Consider the following 18,011-nt stretch of genomic DNA (forward strand, 5'->3'; position numbering starts at 1 on the left):
AGTGGGGCTCCATAGAGATCTGTCCTGGGTCTGGTTCTATTCAATATTTTAATAAATAATTATGGATAATAGCAGAGAGAGGACACTTATAAAGTTTTCAGAGGACACCAAGCTGGGAGGGGTTGCAAATGCTTTGAGGACAGGATTAGAATTAAAAATGATCTAGACAAACTGGGAAGATTGTCTGAAATAAATAGGAATGAAATTCAATAAGGACAAATTTAAAGTACTCTACTTAGGAAGGAACAATCAATTGCACAAATACAAAATGGGAAATGACTGCCTAGGATGGAGCACTGCAGAAAAGGATCTGGGGTTTTTCATGGATCACAAACTACATATGAGTCAACAACGTAACACATGTTTTCAAGCAAAGTGAACATCAGTCTGGGATGTCTTAACAAGAATGTTGTTAGCAAGACACAAGAAGTAATTCTTCCACTCTAATCAGCACTGATAAGGCCCCTTTGGGAAAGACATGGACAAATTGGAGAAAGTCCACAGAAAAGCAACAGATATGATTAAAGGTCTAGAAAACATGACCTGTGAGGACAGATTGAATAAAACTGGGGTTGCGTAGTCTGGAAAAGAGAAGACTGAGGGGGGATATAAAAGGTTGTTATAAAGAGGAGGGTGATAATTGTTCTCCTTATCCACTGGGGATTAGGAGAAGAAGCAATGGGCTTAAATTACAGCAAGGGAGATTTAGGTTAAACATTAGGAAAAGTTTCCTACCTGTCAGGGTACTTAAGATCTGGAACAAAATTACCTAGGGAGGTTGTGAAATCTGTGTCATTGGAGGTTGTTAAGAACAGTTAGAAAAACACCTGTCAGGGATGGTCTAGAATAATACTTAGTCCTGCCTTACTGCAGGGGACTGGAACATATGACCTATTGAGGTCCATTCCAGAGCTACATTTCTATGATTTTATCATTTACCAATACAAAACTATGTTGAAAATTATACTAAATGCCCTAGAGCCAGATCAGGCCTTGTGCAGCTTCAGGCTCCTCTGGCCTAAACAAAGGGGAAAAGGGACCAGCCCCCTTCATGGCATTATCTCCCATTCTTCCAGGATATAGTGAGCCAACACATGTAAGGGGTGGGATTGGGAGAGGAAAGGATGATGGAAACACATTGTTCCTCCCCTCCAGCCCCTGGGGAATCCTATCCCTCAGAAGCTGGTCCAACTATATTAACTTCTGAGATGGTTCCCCAGGACTGAGGAGATGGAACAATACTTGTTCTCCACTATTCTCCTCTAACTCCCATTTCTCATGGCAACCAAGGGTTGCAGCCTGCAGAGAAAGCCATGGCGGAGAGTTGGAGAGAGCTGAAAGGGGGCAGATGGACAACATGGAGACAGGGGGTTTCCATGTGAATGGCCCTGGCCTCTAGTATCAGGGAATCTGCAATGTCCAGGGTCCAAAGCCCTCACTTTGTTGCAGGCAAGGGGCAGGCCATGCCAAACAATTTGGAGAAAATACCATGACGAGACCCTCCCGATGTTTTCCTGCTGAAAGGAACCCTGTCGGGGATCCTCATGGGAGGGGACAATCTGGGGTCCCAGCTATAGCCTTAGGAGCCAGTTTTACTCTCATTTTGCATCCTGAACTCCGAGTGATTCCAATGGGAGTTTGGAATGTATCAGGAACACAGGATCAATCCTTACAGCTTTACTGAAATCCACAGGAAATAATTCAGGGCACAATAAAAATCTATATTTTAAAATCACTAACCAGGTTAATTTGCCTCACAATCCGACATGCTTAAAACAAAACATCCTAAGAAATAAAAGAATCATCCCTTTTTTCCTTTGTCCACTGGAATTCTTTGAACTTTCTCTAAGCCCAGGATATTGCATTTGTCCCAGCCTTCAGTGGAATTCTCTCTCCCTCTCGTCCCTGGAATGCTGTGAGCGAGTCTGGAAGGATTTCTTGGACAGACATTTTTGATTAAAGCCTGTGTTAAGAAGGCTGGCTCAGGGCAGATCAACACCACTCCAAATCCACTCGGTCAGGAGCAGCAGCAGAATGAAGTTTCGAGGCGCCTGCTTGCTTCTGTGCCTCTTTTGCTTTGTGCAGGTTACAGTCCAGCAAGCCTCCACATCCAAGCAAAGGTCAGCGAGCTCCAAGAAAGGTAGGGATCTGGGAAGGTTCATTTGGTGGGCCTGTATTTAATAGCATTTTATCAAAATTATTCTAAAAACATATAGACTTTAACAGACCATCAGCTTTTTTTCCTACAGGATTTTTGGACCATCCTGTAGAATTCTATAACAAGGAAATGTAAATTCTATTGCTTGTTTAAAAAAAAAATCCTCCCAAAGTTATTGTCTTCTATTAAGTTGTATAGGATGTTGCCATAATGAACCACTTGTTCTAAAATTCAGATAGCAACATACTATATATATTATCTCTATGTTTCTACCATTTTTTCCTGTATAAAAATCTCATTTTAATGATTCTTAATCTCCCCCATTCCATTTTAAGACGAAAATAAAATGACAGAAGGGAAAGAGTTGATGTAAATTCAGAGGCAGAGTAGACAGAATATTTACTCCAAGAAATAGAGGAAGTACATAATTTCAATGATTATATAACTTTATTAACAAATATCAGCAGTGGTCTCCAAATCCTATTTTAAAACATTTGCCTTAAGTGTATATTAAGTTGTACTCCAGATACATCTAGTGAAGAGTAATCATTAGCAGATAGAGTATAGAAAAATAAATGCACTGGGGTTTACTCGCCCGTCCCTATTTCTGCACAATATAAATAATCGAAGGACGACTTGGGAGAGTAACTGATGACCACTGTGAGCTCACTCCATCCCTTAGAATTTGTGGGGCAATACTTTGGGGAAGACAGTTTCACAGATGTATCAGACTGTTCCTCCAGATATTTGAATTCCTTTTAAACATGGAATTTTCATCTTGGAGCAAACCTGAAAGAAGATGTTTAAACAAACCATTTACTTGACCAGTCATTTTCTGTAGTCTCTTCCCAGTTTGGTTATTTTTCCTCAGAAGTTTGTATTTGAATGAGCTTTTCCTTGTGCTTGGCCTTTCAGTGAAGTCCCTAATCATGTTTATTTTTTAAAAAATATTGCAGTAAGGGTCCAAAACACTCACTCACCTCCATTGGTGCAGTGTGTGTGTGTGTGTGTCTGTGTGTGTGTGAACCTGCTGGTACAAGTTGGAGTGTGCAACACCCCCCCCCCCCAACTTGTACCAGCAGGTGCATTTGTGTTTCTCAGAGGAATTTTGCTTCACTCATTATAACAATGGAATTTTTCTCTTTGTAACTGATTGCTGTCAACTGGGCTCTTCAGTAGGGTTGGTTAAAAATTTTCCATCACACTTTTCCGCAATGGAATGAAAATGTTCACTGAAAATGTCTGCTTTCATCCAAAATTTTCATCCACGCTCCAAAACTTTTTGGCCAAAACCACAATATTGTTTCAGCCTCTGGCAGTTTTCAGCCCAAGATTTTTTTGATTTTCAATGAAAAGTCGAAATTCTCCATAGAAAAATACCAGCCCATTTACCAACCAGCTCGACTCTTCAGCAATGGAAAGCTGGAGGTCCAGGCCTCTCTGGAAAGTTTTCCCCACTAATAGGAGTGGCCAGCATTTTTCAGATTTCGACAAAGAAAGGGGAGGAAAAAAAGTTACAAACAATGAGAGAGGGAAGTGAAAATTCATGACCAATCAGCTCTACACTTAGGGACACTGGAGCAATTTGTATAGTGGGGGTGCTGAGAGCCATTGAACCAAACTCTAAGCCCTGTATAGGATGGAAACAGTTTCAAGCTGTGGTAGCTAGATTAAAGGTTGCGTGGCTATGCCTACCTGAGCTTTAACTACACACCCCATTGCAGTGGAGACATACCCTTAGCCCTTGTCTACACTACCACTTATTTTGGTATAAATTATGTTATATGCTATTTATGCTATACATCAGGATAGATTATTTAAAAACAAACAACTGAACAAGAATAGTCTCCATCTGAATCTTAATGGATTTCTTCATGGGGTTCGGTTCAGATGAGTGTATTATAGGTTGTCTTCACTGTACAATTATACACAGGTTCCATAGAAATGGCTTATCACAGATATTTGGGCAGGGGAATGGGGAAAGTTCTACCAACGTTTGGAGTTATTGTGACCGCTTTTTAAAAAAAATGTATAGGCTTTACTATGATGTCCATAGGCTCTGCCTATCTTTGAGACACAAATTAATCCTCACAACAGCACTGTGAGATAGAGAATAGTTATTATCCCTATTTTCAAATGGGGAATTGAGGCACAGAGAGAGTAAGCTCTCTCAGGTTCATATAGGAGATCAGTACCAGAACTGGGAATTTAACCCATACCTCCTGCTTCCCACTGCAGTACCTTAGCTACACAGTCTTTCTTCCTTGACGGAATTTTCCCCTTCCATTTATGAATGACATTATTGACGCCTGCCTCATTCAGCACAAAGGATGATGGTGCACTGTGGCTGAATCAGGGTTGTGTAATGAATGTGGGTGTGGTCTGGGCCTTATTTTTTACAGAAGTTGGAAGGTGCATAATGAACGAGGCAGAAGATTGCAGGAAGAGAAGGGAAAGCCCCGTAGTTAAAGAAATTGAATGGTGCCTTGGAGAATTGGATGCTAACCCTGCCTCTGCCGCAGAGTTCCTGTGTGATGCTGGGCAAGTCACTTAAACCAAACTTTTCACAGTTGGCTGCCAGTTTTGTGTTCCTCATTTTCTTGGTGCCAGATTTGCAGAGGTGCTCAGTACTCAGGACTGCAGGGAGAATTGCTGTCACCCTTGGCAGATGGGGGAAGTGAGGCATAGAAGGGTTAAGACAAGTAACTTTCCCAAGAACCTCTCACAGTGTTTGTGGCAGAGCCAGGAATAGACGCCAGAACTCCTGTGCTTCAGCCATAAAACCATCCTTCCTCTTTTCGTCGTAGTATGTTGGGTTAAGGCTACTAGCCATTACATTGCTAGGGAGACTCCCTTACAATAGCAGCTGTATTAATGAGAAGTTTCCCACAATGTGTTTTCCTCAAAGGTACCAAAATAATAACTAATGCTTCAGAGTTAATGGAACCCATTAAAGTTAATTGAGCAATGATTAAAGCAGTTTAATACACTCCTCTTGATGCTTTTGTTTCCTATTCATGACACATTATAATATTCACCGCTCGTCTTTTATAGCTTTCAATGTTGCTTTCCAACTGATCTCATGTAGTAACTCTGCTTACTTAATCAATTCACCAGAGCCAGCATTTCCAGGATAGACCTGGCCTACGGTCTGCATGCGTAGATTTTCACATTTGCTTTCACCACATCAGATTCCCCCATAGAAACACCACCACATTTATGGCAGGATAGGTATAGAAATAATTTCTTGGGAGCAGCTGTATAGATACAGTGAATACCACCCCGTTATTGTCCTGTTTGCTGCAACATCAAAGGGATAAAAGTTCAATTATTTCTAAATGAGAGTAACCAGAGTACCAATTATTAGCTAGTTACAGAAGTTGCAATTTAACTAAGCCATAGATCAGTGACATTAGTGGTAATGGCACATTTAATTACATGGGAAATGGCTTGAATAGAGTGATAGGAGAGTACCAAAGAAGAACTAAATATTGTTTTATAATCTTATCAGTCCTAAAGGCCAGATCACCCCCACCCCCAGAAAACCCCACATAAGGTACAGAAAATCAGCAGGGAAACCTCATGGAGTCTCCACTGGATCACTTCTTTGGTGAGAGTGAAGTATGTAATCTGCATAGATGAACCAAATGATCTCGTCTCCAAAAACAGACTTCCCATTTTTAACAGTGAGAGTCAGTAACCATCCGGAACAGTGATCAGACCAGCTGTTCGTCACAGTCCATTCTGGTCTTAAAATCCAAGAAACTCATGGATCACTACAGGGCCACCGAGACAGGGGCCATCCCTGTGGAGACACCATAGCTTCTTGCTCCCTCACACCTCCCTGGCAGGCCAGCTCCTGCAGAGCCAACACTACTAGAAAATTGCCCTTCTCTGGTATGTCCACACAGCAGCTGAAGGTGAGATTTGCAGCTTGGGGAGGCATACTCCAGTTAGCTTTAATCAGGCTCATAGTCTAAAAACAGCAGTGAGGACACGATGACACAGGCTTCCTACTGAATATGAAGTCCAGTTCATGGTCTCTGTCATGACATTCAAAGCTCTTAATGGGACTAGCCCTAGCTACCAGGGAGGCCTCTCTCCCAGCATGACCATAACCTATCATAAGAGCTGCACTCCACTGGAGCAATGGACAGGACCGTCTCTAGGCAGCAACAAAGCAAGCACGTGCTTGGGGTGGCACAATTCCAGGGACAACATTCCGGCCATCCTTTTTTTTTGCTTGGGCAGTTGCACTCTCAGAGCTTGGGGCGGCAAATTTTTTGCTTGGGGCGGCAAAAAAAACTAGAGCCAGCCCTGGCAACAGGAGTGTCATCCAATGGGGTTGGGGGCAGCGCATGATCACGGGCAACAGGGGAAACTCTCCCAGGAGCTAGACCAAAGCGACAGACCAGGCTCACAAGAGACAACAGCCGTTACGGGCCTCAGTCTCTTCATGACTAAATGCAAAACTCATCTCTCTGACTTGCCTCTCTCTCAAAAAGTTTTTCACACCCCACTTCAAGAAAATGAACTAAGCAATTGTCCCTATGGGAAAAAAGCAAGAGCACAAGATTTGGAAGGGGAAGCTTCAGTAATTTGGAGGGGCTCAGGAAGTATATAGATAGAGATCACTAGATAAAATAAACTAGTTGGCAGAGGGGCGGTGGTGGGGAAGGAGAAAGAGAGGGAGGATCTAACCTTGCCCAGGGCTCCCAGGAGTGCTGTAGGGAAATTGCACTCGACTCCAGAGATGGGGTGGAATGGGACTGAGTGCTTCATATTCTTCTCTACTGTCCACCAGCAATGGAAGCAGAGAACAGTGCTGATGGACTCTGGTGAGCATCCAGTACTCCATCAACAGTGGGAAAAAAATGGATCCTTAAGCATAGATAAGACTATTACAGGGACCCTATTGAACACAATGACTGTTTCCAAAATCCATTCTTCCCTTAAGAATCTTTGCTGTGTGGCATTCACTACCTGAAAGTTTTGTTCATTCTCACTCATTGGCAAACTTTGTGGATTTTTCAGTTTCTTTAACTACATATGGAACCATGGTGTCTCACTCAAACTTCGGTATGATCTTACTATTCCCCTACTAGAGTTGTAGTGTATGGAGTAAACAGCTTTAAGAGTCTGAAGAGTGAAATACATAACAGAATACATGAGTTTTAGTAATAGATTCAACTCAACCATACAAGCAGGAACCAGTGTTCTCTAAGCAGGAGGAACCCATTCCAGTTTCTAAGCAACTCCATCAAGGATATTGAAGCTTGATTTGCTCTGCTAAAAAAGACATACTTGCGAAGCATTACATTATTAGAACATGCTGTCAGTGGGCAGAGAACACTTGCTCAGAAGCTTCTGAGAACATATTAATCCTCTGGTGTCTCAAGGATTATGTACAAATCAAATAATTCTTTAAAGAGTATGGAGAGAGCCAGAAGAACTCTTTTAAGAACTTCTTCGACTATTCCCTTCTGTTTGTTATTATTGATCCAGGAAATTGATCCAAAGCTCATTGAAATCAATGGAAGGACTCTTATTTATTTCAGTGGTCTTTGGATTGGGTCCATAGTTCCACAAACTGCCCCTTTACTGTCCCAAAGTAGTAATACATTCCATACCCCAGTGGGCAAATGCTGTACAGGCACAAGGTGGTAGTTTATAGGCCACTATAATACAAACGCAGTGGCAGGTGGTCAGCCTGCAATAGAATGCATTGCGGAACCAGTGTCTTTTAAGGAGTTTTTGAAGGAGGAGAGAGAAGGAGCTCTGGTGACACTAATAACCTCAATTGCATTCATTAGATGTACATGAGATGTTTGCGTTCATTTCTTGATTTGTTCCACAGATGGTGTGAGCCTCAAAATGATTGAAGATCTTAAGGCTCTGATTGACAACATCTCCCAGGAGGTGGCTTTACTGAAAGAAAAGCAAGCACTTCAGACAGGTAAAGAGCTCATTGATGAATACACAGTTATTGCTTTGAGATTGGTGCTAATTAAAACGTGGTTACAATCTCTCTGTACATGTTGACAAGGGTGTGAAGAGAGGTCCTGGTGTAGTTGGGCTAGAATTCCATCATTAATGATGCATTTATCATTAGATTAATGCTATGTGTGGTATTTTCACAACATTTTCAGACAGATGGAGTTGCTCAGACTTTTAATGGCATTAATTGTACAGTACATGGCTCAATAATTCTTTATATGCTGGAACTTCTCATTAGAAATATTGAGAGTTTTACGGTGGCACTAAATCAGATGGACAAGATCATTGAGGTAGTATCGGTTATTGGATCAACTTCTGTTGGTGAGGAAGACAAGCATTTGAACGTCACAGAGCAATTCTTGAGATCTGTGTAGCTCAAAAGCTTGTCTCTCTCACCAACAGAAGTTGGTCCAATAAAAGATATTACCTCACCCACCTTGTCTCTCTAATATCCAGGGACCAACACGGCTCCAATAATACAGAAAGCTAACTCAGATGGTCATTTTTCCTTCATTGGTCAGAGGGACAGAATCTAGGGGTTGCTGTACTTTAATATTTCCCACAGTTGTCTCTTTGCTATGCAGCCAGCCATCACCCTTCTGTCTGAACAGCATTGCAATCAGATCACGATAGCATATTCTATTATTATTGTTTGTAATACATTATTGCCTAGGGACCCAAATCAGGGCTCAGAGTCCTGGTATGCAAGGACACATAGCAAAAGATGGTCCCTGTTCCAAAGTGTTTACAATCTAAGTATTCCACACTAGTATCATGTGAAGAACTTCCACCGACATCAGTAGAAGGTGTGTTGGCAGATCATGCAATAGATCTGAGACCCACAGTGTGGCTTAAAGAGGATAATTTTGTCCCATATCTAATGATCTTCTTTGAAAAAGAATATGGATTAAATTTAGGTTTCAGACACAAGTCCAGATTCAATGGGACTTTAAAAAACAGTTTGAATATTCATACATGGCTCCTATTAGGGTTTTGTTTGTTTGTTTGTTTGTTTGTTTGTTTTAAAATTAGGTGCCCAGAGGCTTTCAGTGCTAAAAACTTTAAAAATGTGTAATATCTACTAACAACTATATCATTGTGAGAGAATAAAAAGTTTAAAAATTCTTAGCAATGGGGCAAGGAGGAAATTTTTCTGAAGAGCTTAAGTTATTCAAGTGCAACATTTCTGATCAAAACCTGTGAAAAAGGGAGTCTCTTTTATGCTTGCATAACTCAAACAGCTGCATCAAATATGCACAAGTTTTCCAGAACTCTGCAATGTTGGGCTGAGTCCAAGGATGAAAAAGTTCAGTCCACAAGGAATTTGTTTGGGAAAGTTTAGGAACAACTTAAAACAAGGGGAAATGGGGATTTGAGTTCTTGCTTTCTATGCAAATTTGAAAGGCACATGGACACAGCTGGGGTTCCGCATAACCATGTTTACTAACTATATACAACCATACAAGGCCTTGCGACATACATACACTGCTGCTCTGACAGGGTATAGGAGACAGGGTGGCCCATTATAGGGCTTCCAAATTATTTAAAGGGCTACTGTAACCCATGCCTATGGGTGTGGTGCCCTGTCCCCTCTAGTGGTACCTAGACCATCTAGAATTTAATGAGTCTGTTACAGCCTTAACTAACAGCAATGTGGCTTTTAGCTCATGCAGTGAGGCTCATGCATTTAGCTCCAGACATCCCAGGTTGGACTCCCCTGACGACGACCGGGGGTTGTCAGTGATACACTACTACCCAATTCCTATACAGGGTGTGAGAATAAAATTTTGAATTCGACTGTAACATTTGCTACCGATGACCCCCTCTCAGGCACTGTCTTTACAACATGTTCTTTTTCTGTTTGTACCTTGTCTTTTTGTCATTTCTTAGTGTGTTTGAAGGGCATTAAAATTCACCTCAAGTGCTTCCTTGCATTTTCTGACACCAAGACGTATCACGAGGCCAGTGAAGACTGCATCTCCCAGGGCGGCACCCTCAGCACCCCCCAGAACGGGGATGAAAATGACGCACTCTATGAGTACATGAGGAAGAATATTGGATCAGAAGCAGATGTCTGGCTCGGCATCAATGACCTGGCAGCTGAGGGCAAATGGGTGGACATGACAGGCAGCAGCATTCGCTACCGGAACTGGGAGACTGAGATCACCACCCAGCCGGATGGTGGCAAACTGGAGAACTGTGCAGCCTTGTCAGGGGTTGCCAATGGCAAGTGGTTTGACAAGAAATGCAAGGATAAATTGCCGTACCTGTGTCAGTTCATGATTGTGTAATAGCAGGGCACCTACTGCTGACGTGTAGGCCAGGTTATTCTGTTTGGCATCAGGAATATATATAAATAGTTTATCTATTTGCACACATTATATATATATATATACACACACACACAAATAGATAAACTGTTTGCAAATAAAGTCATCATGGCCTGGTAATGCATTAGAGCACGTTAGATCTATGCTGCATTTTAATTGGCTAAAAGCTACTTCCAACTCCATAGCAGCTGTATTGTTCTTACTAAGGCATGATTTATAGATATATTTTTTTACATCAGAAACTTATTAGGATGGCTTATGTGATTTAATAAAGAACCAATGCAACACTCCAACTTTGCATACCATAGAGTAGGTTATGTAAGCCTCATTAAATTGTTGCTGTAGATACTTTTCCTGCAATTCCCTTTCTATTATTGCTGATTTTATCAAGCTATCCATGAACTAATCAAATATTTTCCTCCTGCCGATTCATGGCTCAATCCTGCTCCCCTTACTCTGGGAGTTTGGAGTCAGGAGAGACAGACTGAGCTTTCATTCAGTGAAATCAGAATCCACTGTAATCGAGATCAGAATCAGTTTCATGCTCATGAACATCTTGTTCCAAATAGTACGGCCAATTCTTCTTGCCTGACTTTGACACTTAAAATTGAGACTACTTGCAGAGTAAAGTACTACTGAGACATTGGCAGGGTTGAGCCCTCTGATAATAGGACATCCTCATGCGAATTAGAAAGAAGTAGACTGATCTATAAAGAAGAAGAGTGGGATTTTCAGAAGAACTCAGAGTTGACCTAAAGTAAATTGATTTCAATGGGAGTGGTTAGTCCAGGTGCTTCTGAAAAATCCCACCTGGAAGCTTTATTTTAGAGAAAGTACCGATTATTTACTAACTCATTCATTAAAATATAGTTTGATAAGATGGCCATTAGCTAGGCTCTTTCAGAATAGTAGCGGTATAAAAGATAATTGAATCCCAAGAAAATCAGATTTAGCCTCTTTAAGGATCATGTGATCTATTTTAGCAATGGACTGTGTTGCCCTAGCTGACCCTTGTCATCTGATTGCATAACTGAAATGCTCTCGTATCTGTTGCTTTGGTTTAATGTCCTCTCCACTCAGGGCCAGAGTTTTAGCTGGTGTCAATCAGTATAGCTTTATTTGCTCCCCTGGCTTCAATGGAGCTATAATGATTGATATCAGCTGAAAATCTGGTCTTGGTATTTGTTTGCCAGGAAGAGGATTACATTTCAGTAGACATATTTGTTTTAAAGAAGCAATGATGGAAAAATAATGGCAGGCCTGGACCATGACAGTTTAATGAGGCTTTGATAAAATTGTTTTTCTTAAAGTTTGCTGAAATGTATCATTGGTTCTTTGAGTCTGCCGTGCTTGATGATAACCCATTTAGTTGAGGTTACTTATTCCTTGCACTGTCATGCAAAGGCCTCAGATGTAAAACGTTCTTCTAAAGCCCATTGGAGAAATATTTCAAGCCACTGCTTTGTTTATAAACAACATGAGCTGGGTGTCTTTCAGAATTGATAGCAGGAGGGCCAAACAGGAAGACAGTGCATACTTCTGAGCCCACCATTACTGCCAAACTCTCTGCTGTTCACACGACTATAAAATAAATCTATATAGCTTTGCTCAGAGAATTGATTTTAATGGAATGCTTTCTTCTCCAGCTGCTAGTGTTTCCTTTCAGAGTCGCTCCCCAGACCAGTGTGAGGATCAGAGACATTAAAGATTGAAAAAACCCTATTACATGGCATGGTTTGCAGGATTCTCTCATGTTATCAGGCTATATACACATACTATATATTTCACATGCACAAAGACAGAGATACATTCAGTGAACCCTTTTATTGCAAACTGGGATTTCCTTCTCTCACCATAAGAAGTTTTACTGCAATATAAAGGCCTGCTGGCAAAAGACCCATCTCCTCTCTCCTCACCCACCCCCAGGAGCGGTGGCAGGGCCTCTGGTCACAAGAGGCACTGGTAGCTTTGGCTGGGGGCTTCTGGAAGGCTATGTCTTCACTCTGAAGAGGGAGCAGCCCTATCAAAGCCAACTCCTCTTCCTTCCACACTGGGAGTTGCTGCAGCAAACAATGGGAACTAACACTTCCTCCTGGTGCTTCCCCCTCCTAGGGCAGTGGCTGCTTCTTTCTCCCCTTCCTCCAGCTGAGTGGAGAAGAGACAACATTCCACCTTGGAATGCAGAACTGAACACCTGCCTGGTGGGCAACAACTGCTGCACTGCCAACGGGATTAGCATGTGTCACAGTTCAGGGCACATCTGTACTTCCCCTCCAGTGTCCCTTGAGGGCATCCACTTAAGCTTCTTGCTCTTCAGCCATCACCTCTCCTGGGCAGATATCAATGTCTCTCTGCCTCCTGACCGGGGTTTTACCAGGCTTCACAGTTCCCTGCCTATGCTGCCTATCCCAGCAATTCAGACTGCCTTAAAGGCCAAAGTCTGCACTTTTCTTTCTCTTCAAAGCTTATGAGCAGCTTAACCTGTGACTGCTGGCATCGCACAGCTCTTTATAAGCAAGCACATTTATTGTTAAGATGAAAACATTACAGAGGGAAAAAAAGTTCCTATACACTTGCTAAAAGCTTCCCAGAGGTCACCCCTCAGTCTGATGGGGCCTCAGTAGGCCACAGTCCTTCCAGTCTTTCCCATGAAGGATTGAGGCCCTCCTTGGACCGAAGGTCCTGTCTGTTTTCTGGATCAGAAAGCATGCCCTGCGTCAGCTCAAACTCAAGTTATTTAGCCAAAAGTCCTTTCTCTGTCTGTTCCTCTCTGGAGACCCCAGTCTGAACCAGGTGGCAGTATTTCTCTGGAGATGTTACAGTTTAAGTGAATTTGCTTAATTTCCCTAACCTGTTCTTAGTTCCTGAAGGAGCTGTGGTCACCCTCCCCCATGGCATTACATACAATTCCTGGGCCACAATGATACATAACTACTTAATAGAGTAGTTGCAAAGATATTGCAGGAAATTGACGAATCGGTCACAGCATAGTGACGTAAAACTTCATTAACAATAGAGTTAAGTCAATTTACTGCAAGAGGAGTGAAAGTCTACCAAGAGCACTGAAGCAGTCTAGAACTTAATTATGGGCAAGCTCCTGAGAACCCTCACCATGGCTCAAGCTCAGGCCCTATAAAGCAGCTTCAGTATAAGTGACCCTACTATATACAGTCTGACTTCCTAAGCTAAGGGCTTGCTCCCTTGATATTGGGACACCCGCACCCACACATACTGTCCATGTTTTGAAGGCTGATTTACTTGATCACTGACTGAATGCAAGTGACAAGTCTTCAGGCCCAGATTTATGATCAGGGAAATTAATTTAGGTCTTTTAAAAAGGAGCCTTGGAACTGGACATGGAAAAAATGAAACCCTGGGCCCCAGATGCAAACAACTGCAAGCTCTGGGAAAGTTCTGAACTTTATGGCTTGGAGCATCTGTCTGCTTGGAGTGCAAAGTTTAAAAAATTGCCATGGAAGATGCCAAAAGTGTGTGAGCACAGGAGATAGAAGAGTGAAAATCTACAGAATAATAAGCTGTTCTCAGTAAATTCACCACCTCTCTCTCTCCCTATACACATACATATGCATGCACACATGCTATACTAGCATAAAGAAATCATACTTCATAAATATATTGCCTTTTGAAAGCCAAAAATATTTCTCTTTTCCCATATTTGGGTGTAAGATGCCAGGACTGGACCTGGGTTTTGATAGCTCTATTTGTGGCTTTATTATTTTTCTAACCTTTACTATTTGCTGAACTGTGAGCTTTAAAAACTGCCCAGACAAGCCCTTTACATCACCAATCGAAAGGCTGTTTGTCATTGAGCTCTAAGAGGTGGATGTGTGGACATTCCTGAGGTTTCCAATCTTTCTTTGGCCCTCTCTCTCTTCCTCTTCTCCTTTAGACGATTCGTGTTCGCAAGGCTGACGGAGCTTCCACCAGTGTCTCCAAATGCAATGGAAAACTGATGAAGGGAAAGAGCGAGGATGAGAAGCAACGTCGCACTGATGGCACTTTGGCCCTGATTCACAAAGGTATTTAGGTGCCAAAATCTGGGGTTTAGGTCCCCAAGTCCCAGCTTTAGGCTCCATTGTCATCCCACAAAACTCCTGCCAAACCCTGTAGGCGCCTAAACTCACTTAACGACTAAATTATGAGGGTAAAAGGTCCCTAGGCACCTATGTTTCTGCCTGTTGACATCCTACTGCCTCCCTCTAGGTATCCAGATGCCTATCTCTTGCTTAAGCCCCGGAACAATTCACACAGCCTGGGAAGACAAGCATTCAGCCCCTACATCGTGCGCAGGACCCAAGCTGGTAGGATCAGGACCCATTCAAAATTTGGTCACTGCTAGAGGAGCCCACCTTATAGCTTTTAGCCCAGTGATTAGAGCACACAGCTGGGGGCGTGGCAGATGCAGGTTCAATTTCCTTCTCTGCCTGAAGGGGCGGGGGAAGGATTTGAACAGGGGTCTCCTGCCTGAGTGCTCTAACCACTGGGTTAAAAGGTGGGTTTTACCATCTCCTCCTGCAGACATTTTATGTGGCGAAAGACAGGTGCCTAATTCATTCCCCCAAGAAATAACTTAGATGCCTAAGTTGCCTCACTCCAGGCAGCTGGTTCTCACTCGTGGATCACTAGCAGAGATGGGCACCTATCTCTGAGACAGGGGAGGAGCTACGTCCCCCTCCCCTCTGCATAGGTGGCACATATGTCTTCCATTGGGGGAGGCTTATATGCGAGAGCCGGAAGCTCCCTAGAAGTGGGGGGCCACCAGTGCCTAGACCATGGCTTCTCCCCCTAAGGCCCTGCCCCCACTCCGCCTCTTCCCCTGAGAGGAAGCAGAGGAGCGGCAGAGAGGAGCGAGTGGCGGGCAGGCTGTGCCTAGAGGAAAGAGGCAGGGGCAGGGCAGATTGTGGATGGTGCACCCTGCCCACACTTTTAAGGAGCTGCACTTCCAGCACTCCTAAAGCAGTGGGCTGGCACACCTCCAAAGGGAAGTGACTCGCGGGGCATCCATAGCATTTGCTCTTCTGCATTGCCAACTGCTTTTGGAGAGCCTCCCCAAGCCTCGTATATGCATTGCCTATGCCTCTCTGATTGGCATATAGCTCAGCTGCCTCCCACCCAGCCTGCAGGCTTTTGTGGATTGCCTTCTAAGGTGCCTCTCTCCCCCCATTCACCGTATAGGAAGCCCAGCTGCCTAACTCAGACTTCGTGAATCACAGTGCTGTTCCTGTGATTTTGCTGTGATGCTGAGAGTTGCAACACCTATATCCCTTTGTGGAGCTGGGCTGTTGCCACTAATTTCTGAGGCCAGCCCAGGATTCTGTGCTTACATTAAATACCTAAGATCACTTTAAAGCATGAAGCCTGGCTGCACTGAGAATTGCTTAATGGCCACTGTCCAAAACAGATGTATTCCATCTGCTGGGAGTTGATGCACACATCCCCTTTTGATCTTTCCTCAGTTGTGTGATGGTACTAACACCCAAACTGATAGAAGACATCTGTTATTCACCACGCTCAGTTTTAACCACAGGCGCACTCGCTAACAGACACAGATCTCTGCTCTTTCCTAGTAAAATGATTGTGGAAGTTACATTTCAACTAAGAGCTTTGGATTTTAGTAACATTTGTGGCAGCATCTGCTATTAAAACAATATGCAGACATTGTATGAGACTTTGGGCCACTGAATATGCTACCCTGCTGGCTGTGGGCTTGTAAGAGGTTGATGGAAAGGTGAAGCCTGAGGTGTATGTATAGACAAAGTTACAGGGCCAGATCCTCAACTGGGATGAACTATTGTAGCACCGCTGACTTCTGATTTCTTGAGTTTGGCTACTGACTTCAGTGGAGTTATACTGGTTTACCCTGGCTGCAGATCTGGCCCACAAAAGTCTTAGAGTATGTCTACATTGCAGCTGGGAGTGAGCCTCCCAGCCCAGGTAGACAGCTAGCAGGGCTCACACTTGTGCACTAAAAATAGCTGCAGCACAAGTTGAAGCTTGGGCTAGCCATTGAGTTTGGACAAAGGGGGTAGGGTGGGTCTGAGCCTCCATCAGTGCCACAATGTTGTTCACACCGCTTTTTTTACCATGTTAGCGCGAGCCCAGCTAACACATGTGGGGTTTAGAGTGACCAGTGCTGACTGGGGTTGGTGACCTGTGATATAGAGAAGGTCAGACTAGATGATCTAATGATCCCTTCTGACCTTAAACACTATGACAAATCTGCCTACCCCCTACACTGGAAGACTCACTTGAAGAGAATTCCTTCACCTTCTTCTTCCTTTGTCTCCATGCCCCAGAATCTCACATCTTTGATGCTATATTCAGTTGCTTCAGGCTCCAGGACTAATTGCTGCATAGAATTTTTTCCAGAAAGATCTAGGATCCAGCTGTTCACTGAGAAATACATCCGTTACCCTTGCGTGGGAATCAGATCCTGTTGGCTCTTATCTATTTGTGTCATGTTTGGCAGTTCCCACACTGCTGCCTCAACAGCATTTCTGGGACATGTGGCAAGCGGGGGTATTTATTTTCGTTTTGGTTGATGGGCATGGATGCAGCACTGGGCTATTAAGATAACACAGGTAAAGAGGCATTAGGTATTTCAAAGCCTCAAGTAACCTGGGTGCAGGAGTTTCAAATCTCATTTTTAAACACACAGTTCTTGAAGCATAAAAAATGGGCAAGTATGTAGCCCTCAGATATCTGATTCATTCCTCTTCTTGTTCCTCTAAGGCCCATTTAACCCTGCAGCTCCTGAGTGATTCACTCCTGGGTGATTCACTCCCCTTCTTGTCCTTCTGCTCATTTAGCACTGCAGCTCCCCAATGATTCACTCCTGCTTGTGTGCTGACTATTCTTACTGGAACCGAGGGAAAGTCCAGCTTGTTTTAGTCATTTCTAGTCCAACTCCTACCACTGTAACATTTGAATGAAAGCTTGAACCTACATGGAACCATAATCACCAGCCAGCTCCCATCTCTTACCACTGGATGTCACTGTTTTCTCTCATAGCCAGAACTGCCCAGCATTTCAGCTGAAGAGAACTGCAGTTCCATTAAGAAAAGGAGTACTGGTGGCACCTTAGAGACTAACAAATTTATTAGAGCATAAGCTTTCGTGAGCTACAGCTCACTTCATGAAGTGAGCTGTAGCTCACGAAAGCTTATGCTCTAATAAATTTGTTAGTCTCTAAGGTGCCACCAGTACTCCTTTTCTTTTTGCAAATACAGACTAACACGGCTGCTACTCTGAAACCTGCAGGTCCATTAGGCTCTTGGGCTGTAGTTTTAGGGAGAACATCTCTTGGCTTCTCTCTGATAAGAGCTTTGGGTTTCCTCGCAAAGCTGGCATGAAAAATTTTGAACAGCACCACTCCCTGCCTCCAAAGCTGCTTATCAGCCCTTTACCATGGCAACAATGAAGAGACACTAATGCGGTTTTACTAATTGTCAAAAAAGTTACACACCCTGTAAGAGTAATATTTTGAGAGGTGTTGTGTTAAATTT

General features: G+C 43.2%; 1 protein-coding gene and 1 long non-coding RNA gene across 3 annotated transcripts in view; one reads left to right on the top strand and one right to left on the bottom strand.

Moving 5' to 3' along the window:
• LOC122458920 overlaps positions 1 to 18,011 on the bottom strand; it is a 39,754-nt gene that overhangs the window by 13,367 nt on the left and 8,376 nt on the right. The window contains exon 1 of one of the 2 annotated variants that reach the window (XR_006279260.1): positions 2,979 to 4,164. The exons of the other annotated variant lie outside the window; for it this stretch is intronic. This is a non-coding gene — a long non-coding RNA (uncharacterized LOC122458920). Of the gene's footprint in view, positions 1 to 2,978; positions 4,165 to 18,011 lie in introns of those variants that run through there. 2 annotated transcript variants of the gene reach the window in all.
• On the top strand, positions 1,178 to 12,116 carry CLEC3B (C-type lectin domain family 3 member B). The gene is made up of 3 exons (XM_038391214.2): positions 1,178 to 2,140; positions 8,016 to 8,114; positions 10,046 to 12,116. The coding sequence occupies exons 1-3, from the start codon at positions 2,035 to 2,037 to the stop codon at positions 10,444 to 10,446; spliced, it is 606 nt and encodes a 201-aa protein (XP_038247142.1). The 5' UTR covers positions 1,178 to 2,034; the 3' UTR covers positions 10,447 to 12,116.

This window comes from Dermochelys coriacea, chromosome 2 (genome assembly GCF_009764565.3).
Source record: "Dermochelys coriacea isolate rDerCor1 chromosome 2, rDerCor1.pri.v4, whole genome shotgun sequence".
Lineage (NCBI taxonomy): Eukaryota > Metazoa > Chordata > Testudines > Dermochelyidae > Dermochelys > Dermochelys coriacea.